Source organism: Uranotaenia lowii, chromosome 2 (genome assembly GCF_029784155.1).
Source record: "Uranotaenia lowii strain MFRU-FL chromosome 2, ASM2978415v1, whole genome shotgun sequence".
NCBI classification, from domain to species: Eukaryota; Metazoa; Arthropoda; class Insecta; order Diptera; family Culicidae; genus Uranotaenia; species Uranotaenia lowii.
Genome location: NC_073692.1, coordinates 358,886,599 through 358,898,233, shown reverse-complemented (window position 1 = coordinate 358,898,233; position 11,635 = coordinate 358,886,599). Strand labels below are relative to the sequence as shown.

The 11,635-nt window shown below is 38.3% G+C and overlaps 2 protein-coding genes across 4 annotated transcripts in view; one reads left to right on the top strand and one right to left on the bottom strand.

Moving 5' to 3' along the window:
- The first annotated feature begins 673 nt into the window (after positions 1-673).
- On the top strand, positions 674-11,614 carry LOC129745380 (uncharacterized). 3 transcript variants are annotated; one of them, XM_055738434.1, is made up of 3 exons: positions 8,853-9,621; positions 9,680-9,737; positions 9,800-11,613. In XM_055738434.1, exon 3 carries the CDS (start codon positions 9,828-9,830, stop codon positions 10,857-10,859), a length of 1,032 nt encoding a protein of 343 aa, XP_055594409.1. In that variant the 5' UTR covers positions 8,853-9,621; positions 9,680-9,737; positions 9,800-9,827; the 3' UTR covers positions 10,860-11,613. The 3 variants fall into 3 exon arrangements, with proteins under 3 accessions (XP_055594412.1, XP_055594409.1, XP_055594410.1); XM_055738437.1 differs by lacking the exons at positions 8,853-9,621; positions 9,680-9,737 and adding an exon at positions 674-904 and having other exon boundaries at positions 9,774-11,614; XM_055738435.1 differs by lacking the exon at positions 9,680-9,737 and having other exon boundaries at positions 9,774-11,613.
- The window catches only part of LOC129745379 (3-hydroxykynurenine transaminase-like), a 44,806-nt gene continuing 44,222 nt past the window's right edge, over positions 11,052-11,635 (bottom strand). The window contains exon 5 of the mRNA XM_055738433.1: positions 11,052-11,570. Coding sequence (XP_055594408.1) covers positions 11,393-11,570 — 178 coding nt within the window. The 3' untranslated portion in view covers positions 11,052-11,392. The remainder of the gene's footprint in view (positions 11,571-11,635) is intronic.

Sequence of the window (11,635 nt, the reverse complement as noted above, 5' to 3'; positions counted from 1 at the left end):
CAGAAACCCAAGCAAATTCGACCACGTGCACGTGCGCTAATTTCACATCAATCATTTGAATTGAGGTTGTTTTTTGGTTAAGTAATCAGTTTTTTGCATTTGGAGGCGATATTAGAGAATCTGATCAATAAAATAGTTACATTGAAAAAATTCGAAGCAGTTGAGGTATGAAATTTATCTTCCTAGAAGAACTAGTTAGAAAGTTATATTCCATTTTCCTAACCTATTTAATTGTAGTTACCTTCTTCAAAAGTCAGTTCTACGGACTCCCACTATCATGACCACTTGCAATACATGCGATTGGATCCGTAATTCCTCAGCCGTCCGAAAAAGGAAACTAGATGAGGAGCTGCGACGTTTGCAGGAAGAGAAAGCGATTGAGATGGCATATCTATCAAAACGATACAACACCATAGCAGAAACTCTGATGCAGGAAGAAAACGAAATATGCCGTACTTATTCGTCTCCGAATACCTTGTTTGTAATTATTATTGTAATTGTATTTGTATTATTTATTTTCGGAAGCGCTCCTATCCATAACCAAAATCATTCGGGGGAACAATGAATAAGTATATATTATTCTTATTACAATAACAATTAAATACAATTTCAAAAATTTTCGTTGTAACGGCTTTCGTCGAGCTGAAAGCATTAAAAAATGGTAACCCTAACTTAAATCGATCAAACATGCAATTTGTTTTTGTTTAAATTTTTGAGAAAAAAAAACAGACTACAGCTAGTGTAAGTTTTGAGGAAGTCGAAAAGCCACTGCCAGTAGTGCCAGTAGTGGATTACCCAAAAAAAAATTTCCTTGAGATTGTAGTATCCAGGAACAGGAACAGTTTCTAAACCAACACAATGTCCGTAAAGCGGGCCACAGACTACACAACAGCTTCGTTCAATCGTAAGTAGCGATTGGTTTCGACTAGTTTCTATCAAGTGGTCGTTGTTCAACGGGCTCATGTTTTGGTCGAAACAGGTCTGGTCGTTGTTCAACGGAGCAAGTTGAAATCGGTGGAAACTAGTCGAAACCGATCCAGCTCGAAAGCAGGATTCATTTCTACCACACTAACACACATGCAGCGTGTGTGTCAGACAGAGATGCATGTTTTTGTTTCGTTTTCGCCATTTCATTCTCGCCATGTGCTCTGGATGTTTGGATTCAGTCGGCAGTCGGTTCTGTGTGTTTCGAGTCGGTGGGATTGTCGCTGTGCTAACTCTTCCTGCTGTGCGGTAGAAGACGTTTGCACTTGCCCCGGGGTACCTCATAGATTTATTTGAATGGAAAATAAACTTCCAATATTTGCTGTATATATTGTTGTAGCGTTTAAATAGCTGTAGGAAGCTGACGCTTTGAAGGGAAACTAGGCTATTGATACTAAATCTGTCGCCTTTGTTTTTGATTATAAATATTAAACAATAAATGGCTGTTTTATCCTGTTTAAAATTACCAGTACAAGGGGAACCCGCATACTAAAAAACTATATCTCAAATACTCTATACCATACATCGACGGCTCCAGAAAAAGTGATTGTCCCTGAAAACGCAGATGTTCTATTAAACTTTACTTCGAAAACGCTAACAACGAAACATGAACGTTTATATGAAAGAGTGATAGTAGCTTGAACGGTGATAGAATGATTTGACGGTTTCCTTAAAATTTTCATTAATCGTAAAAATGATCTCGAACCGTTACCCATACCGTTCAATCCTTCTGTCAAATTTACGTCGAAAATTGACGAAACGCCGGTCAGAGATGCCACATGGTTTGCAAAAAAATCAGTACACAATAATGAAAATATCTTTTTAATTTCTTATATTCTGATACAACTCTAGAGTGTTTCTACGACAATAACTAAATTTGAAAGCAACATTTTAAATGATACTACATCATTATTGTAGTTATTTTGTGTTTTTTTTTAAATTTAGGTACTGATTTTGGAATTGACAAGATTCAACAATGCAGACATACCCAAGAATTATCAGCTTCTCTGATCTAACAAGTTAGAAATTAACTGCTATTTTAGTGCTCATGGTTACTTGGGTATGATTGCACATGAATTTTTAATCAGTTTTAAAACAAATTTCAACCTCATTAAAGAAGTTAAGACATAAAAAAATATAATATTTTTGATCTATAAATCTTTTCTCCTTCATCATAAGTTAATTCAACAAAGAAGAGAATAAAAAGTCTATATTTTGAAAAATCTTCAAACTTAGCACCACTGACTGTTTGATGTCGTTCGTGTTGCTGCCCCGAAAAAAAAACAACAACAATTTTCTTTTATCGCGTTTAAATTCGGCTTTTTTCACACCTCGCTCGCCTGGTATTCCACAACAAACAGAAATCGGATCGGAGGATCACGGAGGACGTCGTTTCGAAGGTTTGAATGGAAGGCCAGCTACAACCTTCCAAAAACTTCTACATTTTCAACAGCTACTACCTGAATTACGGAGCCAGGAGGCTCATAGAATTAGCTAAACATCCGGCTAAGGCAGTGACGATGCTCGTGGAAATTTTATCACCAAGACTGCCGTGGGAGAATCGGATTGCTGTTTTCAATAGGTAGGTGTAATTTATAATTCTGCAAAATTCCAATGAAACAAGGTAGCAAAACAGAATTTTACAATTTCAATAGAAATATGAGAAATTGAGAACTTTTTTTTGCTTCTTTCAGGTTATGGATGCCAGCTACTATCCCATCTCCCGACGTAGCCCAAGCCGTAAGGGTTCTTAACACTGGATGGCATTCAAATATGAGAAACGAAGCTATGTATAAAAAGCAACGAAATAAAATGAGGATGTAAATAAAACCTATGTATCCAGGAACCATTTGTTTCTCTCTCAATCCGAAATTTCTAGCTATTCAAGCACGGTTGCAATTAACGTACGCATAGCGTTGTTGAACGTTATGACGAGTCGTTTCAAGACTTCAACCGTAAATGTCTCGTTACAAACGTACTTCAAGAATTACTTCAACAATAACAGTTTGATGAGCAAAATATGTTTACATGAGCGATTTTTGAACGTTATCTAAACTGTTTGTTTAACAGTTCCTCCATATAAATGTTTTAACGGTTTTAAACAACATATTTAAAATACAATCATTTTGAAATTCACGATTCCAGCAATGTATTTTACAGTTTCCATAATCGTTTGCTAAAAGTTTTTTTACGCTTTCTCAAATCATCGTTTGACTATTAAAGAAATCGTTTGGTTACAATCTTTATTTATGCGGGAAAAGCTTTCGTAATTCATAAACCGCAAATATACATGCACTGGAACATTGGGGAGCAGGATAGTATTGAAATATGTTAACATTACTCCTTTCAAACTGTTTGAATTAAAAAAAAAAGTCCACTTCCGAGTTATCTAAAAAAAAATATTTAAAATAGTTCATAGGAAAATAATAAAAGGTCATAATTCCCTCATTGTTGACCGGAATCCATATTAGCTTGTTTTCTGTTACGCGTCTAAATTTTCCCGTGATCTGTTTCGGTCTGTCTAGAAATTCTTGTGCAAAACGCACAAAACATGCATTAGTATTGGTGTAAGTATGTTCAACGGACGACCTGGTTGAAACAGAGGACTGAACCAGCTGTCAAATCGCATACAAACGCACCGTACCAAATTTTTGGTACCAGAACATCAGTGTGGTTCCCGAAATTAAACACTTCACCCCATAACGGACTCGAAATAGGGTAACATTTTGGTTGCCAAACGCATCTGTTGTTGTCATACTGCAGATTTAGAATCAATTTTAACAAGGATTATGCTGAACCCTCTGCATTTTGTGCCCAACCATAATTTATTAATGTTACCAAAGATCCCTTTGATTGACATTCCCGAGCCGCAGATATCATTTTAAGGATTATTAGAAAATTGCCTCTGGTTGAAATTTTTGCAATGAGGAAGCCATGTTGCCCCTATACGTGTTTCACTCGTTTCATTTTTCTTCTTCCTGCGGGTTTCTTGACTGAAAACTTGGTACGGAAATTTTTGTTTTCTTCAGCCCCTTGGGTTGAAATCGATCGAAGTCAATTGGAAAGAGACAGAATACCAACTGTCAAAATCCATTCCTACTTGTTTCGACCTATTTCAACCTGTTTCGACTAACTTCCATTGAACACACATAACATTTGCACTCTAAGAAAATTGTACATATTGGTTATGTAAAAAGTACATACTTTGAAGTTCGACAACTTTTACGTGGAAATGAGTTCCAGAAATTACATACTTTGTCAGTTCTTTCTGTTCTACAAAACGCTTTCTGTAGAAAGAACTGCAATTTCAGTAAATATGTGGTTGATGGCGTTTTTCTTCTCACTCGCACCACCAGAGTGTCAGTCTGTTATTTACATCCTACTCGCGCGCAAGTAACAACTTTTGCAGAACTGCCTGTAAGTCTGTGAAAACTTCGAAATTTTTCCGTTTCTCTCGGTAAGTTTTGTAACATTCATTTCTGCTGTATGTGTATTCAGTTCATCTCCATAATTTTAGCATAGTTGTTGGTTTCCTCTGGGTCCAGAAGCGTCATAAAACGCTATCATTAGACGATTCCACGATCTGATTCTACCATAGTTGCGGCCGCAACCAAGCAAATTAAAAAGCAGGGGTAATATTTCTTTATTTTTTTTTAAAGAATTTTCCTAACCATTTTTTGTTTTAATAGGATTTCCAACTTCAACACCCAGTCGACTGTTGAATCACTCCCTGTCCCAGAAGTTGAACCTCAAGGACACCTGCTCAAGCGTCGATGTTCTGGTGTGGCCAATCCCATCCGGGTGGCTTCCATCATGATATGGTTAATTCAATCCCCAACGGAAAAACGGACTTCTTGGATGAAGCGGAGAAAGTTTGCAAAAGACTGGCCGGAAATAATGAGATCAATTTACTACAAAATCTTTAGTTGTTTTTGAATTGGTGGACAATAAATTATTATACTAAAATCAAATTTCAATCAATTTGAAAGAAAATATCTCTGCTTCTTAATTCCGAATAAGAATTTTGGTTTTTTCCCTACTTTATGTGATTTTAACATACTTTTCAGTTCACAGAGCTCTACGTTCTTTTGCGTACTTTCTACATACTGGTGTGTACCGGCCCATGTTACATAATTTTACGTACCACCATTTTTACATACTGGTGACTTCCTGCACTTACGGGTTGTTTTGGCTTCTTTTCACTTACTTTTGTGTAGGATTTTCTAAGGGTGTGTACAAATGCGATGAAATTCGATGAAATTTTGTCGCTGTGAGCAAGGTGAGTATATTGTGCGTTTAGATAAAAATTTTATAAACGTCGTTGGTGAACTGGCATCATGGCTGACTTCCGACCAAAACATATTGAGTCGTTTTATTTAAGCGTGCGCCAAGAAATTTTCTGTTTTCAATCAACGTTGCCACAAATTCATTTGAATCGTTTGTGTATATCATTCTTGCCCGTAAGAGTATATTTCACGCAAACACAAACGATTGCTGGCGAAAACAGCAACAGCAACAAATAAAAAAACATTTCCACCCCGGCAGAGGGTGGTGGTTTATACAAAATATTTCTATCCCGACCGATTTTACTCAAACCGTTTGGGCGCTCATACAAGCAGTGCCATACACGATGCAAATCGTGTTCTCAGCGACAAAATTTCTTCGAATTTCATCGCATTTGTACCAATGTGTGTAGTCCTTGGCCTGCTTAATGTATGTAGAGATACTCTGATGGATACAAATTTATGTGTGGCAACGTTGCATATAATACACTGTTATTTTTTTAAACACAACTGTCAAAAGTTCGGAAGTAAGTTCGGGATCGGAAGTCCGGACTTCCGAAGTAAAATTTAGTGCTGGCGCTATAATATATTGCGGTTACTGGGAAAATTTCTAATCGAGCGACGGTAGCCTTCCGTGCGGTAGGCTAGCCGGAGCAGTAAACACAGTTAAAAAATTCACTCTTACTCACTAATTTCATTGAAAAGTTAAGAAGTAAATTCTTGAATCAATCTTCAAATCATTATCACAGAGAACAGACGTACAAGCTAGCCCACGAAACTTGTGTAAAAATCCCAACACCCTTTTTGAACTAATTTTTGTTTTTTGGCTACGATTACGCCTTTTCGAAAACTGGGCACTTAAAAGTTGATTTGTAACTCTTGAACGGCGCAATAGATGACACTGTTTGCAGTCAGTTTCTAACGTATTTTTTTGGTGATAGCATTTGAAATTTTACACACTTTTTTGACGGTTTTTTGTTCGAGCTTGTACGTCTGTTTTCTGTGTCATTATTTTGCAAGAGAGGACAAAACATGAAGTCATCGGAATGAAATCACAGAGAACAGACATACAAGCTAGCCCATGAAACTTGTGTAAAATTTCCAACGATTGTTTTTATAACAATTTTTTGACGTAGAATTACGTCTTACGGCAACACTATAGGGGGGCAAATTGAAATTCGCGAACCGATCTCGCGTCACGAAAAACGCCTCTTTCAAAGACATCTCTCGTAAAAGACATACCAAGCCTGCTCAACGTTGATTGGCTATTCGAAAATGGAAAAAAAATTAGACGCCCCGCCCCTTCATGAGTTTTGTTATTTCCAGCCTACGAAAGGTATAAAACAAGGGGTCAACTGACGGTTTGGTTCATTGTATCAGAGAAATTGAAACTAGTGACACGGGCAGTAGCAGAGCTGACCGACAGCGGCGCAAGCAAGTGTGTTGTGACAGCTCAGAACCTCACTAACCCATCACACACACACACACACACACACACACACACACACACACACACACACACACACACACACACACACACACACACACAGCCGCCGCAACCGCAACCCCCTTACCACCTTCACCCACCACACTCCCCATCCCCACCCATCGCTTAACACCCACCGTCGCACACCACCCGCACGTAACACACCTCCCGCCCATCAAATACCACCATCACCCACCCATCGCACACCACCCACCCATCGCACACCACCCATCCATCACACATCATCGACCCATCACACACCACCCACCCATTACACACCACCCACCCATTACACACCACCCACCCATTACACACCACCCACCCATCACACACCACCCACCCATCACACACCACCCACCCATCACACACCACCCACCCATCACGCACCACCAACACAACGCACTCGTCATCCACCTATTGTAAAAGAAAAGTCAAGCGCAACTCTCTTTAAGATTTTGGCCCTGAAAAGGGCCTTTTTTTGTTATTTGTAGATAAGAAAACATGGTCAATCTAACGCTTCCTCGGGAATCTCGTGTTTAAGCAACAGTTTAAGCTAGTGATTGCTATGTGATCTTAAGGGAAATGAAAACATGATACTGATTCCAATCCAACGAGACGCATGAGACTAAAAACAGTTTGAGAGCTTTTGCCCTGAGTCAAGCGTTTAGATCAAAGCAGTCATTGTAGGCTTTTCTCGCAAGCGTTTGATACAAAGCTCATGCGTTTATCACATTATTTGCATAACTGCCGGGCGCATAATTTCGACGACATCGGCCTTGTTTCTGCTTATACTTATATTTAATTCGCCTTTTGTTATGCAGTTGAAAAAGCTGCATACTATCTTTATGGGTCGATTTAGACCATTAATAGTTATTAAAACGACAATTTATGGAAGAATGTTTTTTTTCGAAGTTAAGTTCCTTTAAAAAATTCGACATACTTTATTCTAGAATGCTTATTTGAAACGAAAAACACATTGACTCGGGATAGGCTGTAGTAATTCTACGTGAACTTCTCGGTCGTTTCATATATACAACCACTGTAACTTTTTGTTTTTTGGCTGGGCCTTTTCGAAAACTGGCCGCTTGAAAATTTGATTTGTAACTTTTGAACGGCGCAATAGATGGCACTATTTCAAGTCAATTTCTAACGTATTTTTTGAATGTCAGCATTTGAAATTTTACACACTTTTTGGAAGATTTTTTGTTCGAGCTTGTACGTCTGTTCTCTGTGATGAAATATTATTATTCTTAGTATTCATTGAGATTGAATTAATTACGAGCGTTCAAATCCCAGACAAAACAAAAAATATTGAACACTATTGAAAACACATTTTTCCATAGCCTGAGAATTAACGAATTTGGCATGACGAAGATTTTTGATGCGATAAATGCGTCTTTGATACTTTATATGCTGGTCGAATTCAATTATGCTGTCGTTAAAATGTAACAAATCGTATATGAGAAGTTAAAAAAAGGAGTTGTGTACGGATAATGATCTATTATAGGAAATAATACCATTCGCATCGCAAAAAATTGGACTGCACACTCATAACTGCGAAACTTGTGCGATCTGTCAAATCAGTATAAAATCTGTCGGTTTTCTACACGCTAACCGCTTTTCAGTTAAACTTTATACGGATAACTCCGACTGCAAAACATAGCACGAAATCCAACATTCAATGAATGATCGCTACCGTGTCGTCGAACTCTAAACTTATTTAAACAACTACAGCTTTTTTTTTCGTGAATTTGTCCACTGATTGATCCCATCGCAAACAGTTTTTTTTTATTATTCATTTTTCCGTGATTTTGACCGCTGATTGACCAAGCTCAAGGCAAACACATTTTTTTGTTTTATAAACAATAGATAATCCGATAATAATATTTGGTATACATGTTTGTTTGACAACTTTTTGTTAAATCATCTTTAAATGTTTTCCGCTTGTTCATCCGATTTAATTTCAGTCGATAAATAATCCTTATGTAGAACAATGCTCATTTTTTTCTTGAATACTGTAATTTTTTTTACAGTGGTACCCTACGGGAGCCCAAATCAGCTATCGCAGAAATAGAAAAAAAGAGTGGATCAGCAATATTCAGGAGGTGTTCCCGAATAACGAATTCCCGATTCAGCCATTTTGGCTATGTAGGCTATGCAACTATGCGGAACTCATGAAGTTTGTTTACCAACAAACCACAGAAAAGCTGAGCAAAAAATAAACAAACTCATTGAGAGCCCCGCTCACTCCTCGCCTACTTACTGTGAAAGTCGGAGAACCTAGTGTATCTAAGAACCTTGGCTGTGAGCACGATTTGCATAGTGTATGGCACTGCTTGAATGAGCGCCCAAACGGTTGGAGTAAAATCGGTCGGGATCGAAATATTTTGTACAAAACATTCTCCCAGCCGGGGTGGAGATGGTTTTTTTTTGTTGCTGTTGCTGTTTTCGCCAGCAATCATTTGTGTTCGCGTGAAATATGTTTGTATAGTGTGTGGGCGAGCATAGATCAAACAATCGACGCGGAATCATCGAATTTGTACAGGCCAATTTGTGTAGTCTATGGCCCGCTTAAAAGAGAACTAGCTTCAAGAAGTCTGCACTTGATGGTAGTTGACACTAGAATGTTTTTCTACTTTCTTGTTCTAGGTTGGCATGCTTAGTTGTAAATTGTATAAGTAGTTGTTCTGATACTACAGAGATGAGGTCACGTCACGTGATCGTTAATGCAAATCAATCTCTTGAATTGTTTGGTACAGTTTTTACAAGGATAAGTTCACTGAAAAATCAGTATTTTGCCTGTGTAAAATCTTGCAGGATCAGGACAACAGTTATATTGAGAAAATTCGGAACAGTTATATCATCAAGGCAAGTGCAGCTAATTTAAAAAATAAACTATTTTCCTAACCTATTTATATGATTGTAGCGACCTTCTCCAAAAGTCAATTTAACTTCCCGTTTCCGGATTTTAATTTTGCCAAATTGTAAGTATTAATAAAATTTTGTTCCTACTTCAACAGATTATAACCCTGACTGTCAAACACAGTACAGTTTAAGGCCGTATTTCCGCTATCATGGCAACTTGCAATAGCTGCGATTCGATTCGCGCTTCCTCAGCCGTCCGCAAAGCCAAACTAGATTCGGAGCTGAAGCGTCTGGAGGAAGAAAAAGAGATTGAAATGGCATATCTGACTAAACGATACCAAACCTTGAAGAAATCTTTGATGCAGGAAGAAGATGAAATATGCCGTGCTTATTCGTGTCCGAAGGCTGTACCAGCACCAGCTGAGAAGGTAAGATATACGACGGAATACGCAATTAGCTGCTGGGAAGTTAAGGATACGGCTTCCCAGGAGACATCGACGAAAGTTCAATTCTCGAAGCAAGGGAAAAATGCAGGATTCCCTAAAAGAGGAAAGCAACACGTAGGGTTTCCTAAAAAAGGTAATCCCAATGCAGGTGCCATAAAGGAATGTCAGCAGGTCGGTATTAAGCAACCACGTGATCGACCCCACCATTCGAAACCGCAAGGGTTAACTCCGGAGCAGCTTGCAGCCCGTCAAATTTTTCCGCTGGACTTGCCAACGTTTTCAGGGAATCCTGCTCACTGGCCTGATTTTATTAGTGCCTATCGGAACTCCACCGAGGCGTGCGGGTTCAGTAATTTCGAAAATATGATTCGCCTTCAACAATACCTGAAGAACCAGGCAGCGCAGGTCGTTCGTAGCCGGCTGATTAATCCTGATTCCGTTCCGCAAGCGATAGAAACATTGCGAAGCTATTTCGGTAAACCGATGATGATAATTGAAGACTTACTGGAGAAAATTAGACTCACCCCTTCTCCGAATTTGAAGAACCTTGATTCAGTTATGATGTTTGGGAGCACAGTTCATTGCGTCTGTGCCCGCCTGAAGGCAGCCGACTTAAATGATTACCTCGACAGTCCGGATCTGCTGTACGATTTGCTGGATAAGCTTCCGTATGAGCTAGAAATGCAATGGGACGATTATATCGAAAGGATTCATAGTGTAAACTTGCAAACTTTGGGAAGTTTCATAGATATGATTGGTGCTTCCTTCATTCCTGAGAGCTCTATTGCTTTCTAGCTTGGAGCCAAACATGTACGATTGTTGAATCAATCATTACACATTTCGTTACAATTCAGATAATATCATTCCGAGAAAAAAGACGGAAGGACCTCTTTTGTTAGGTGTTAGAAAGGAAAATGTTGGATTAAATAAATTTTCTTCTATTTACGATTTTCAAACGATTATACATCTACAATTTATTTCAACACATTGAATAATTCGTCTAAAAAAAGAGAAAAATCCAGAACGTAAAGCACTGAACTCAAGCACTTAAAGCTCGTGATAAGACAACGTATAATCAAACATGTGTCTACAGTTAATCTAACAAAGTCTTAATATGTAAGTATGTATTATGTATTTATGTATAGAACATTTCTTTTGGGTGAAACCGATTCTAGTTTCTCCGGCTACTCGTTATCTCAATTTAAACCTTTTTTTCCTTCTTCACTTATGAAATTTGATGGGACTACCGACTAAATTTCGGTAGTCGAACATGTATGGGGACAAAAAATGCATCTTTCTAATCTCGACTCGGTAGTGATTCTCCCCATTCAGTGATAACCATTCCGTTCGTCCAGCAAAAAATCCGGATGGGTGGCCTTGAGCGATTTCCTGAAGCCGTACAGATAGAAGTTTATTTTCTGTACGTTTGAGCATTCACCCATAATTCCGACACGCCATGCCTTCTCCCAGGTTGGCCCCAGTCCGCCTTGGATTTCCAGTGAGAAGCTGGAATTTTTTTTTGAAAAAAGTTACAAAACTTAAAAAAAACGTTATCTTATAAATGTTTTGAC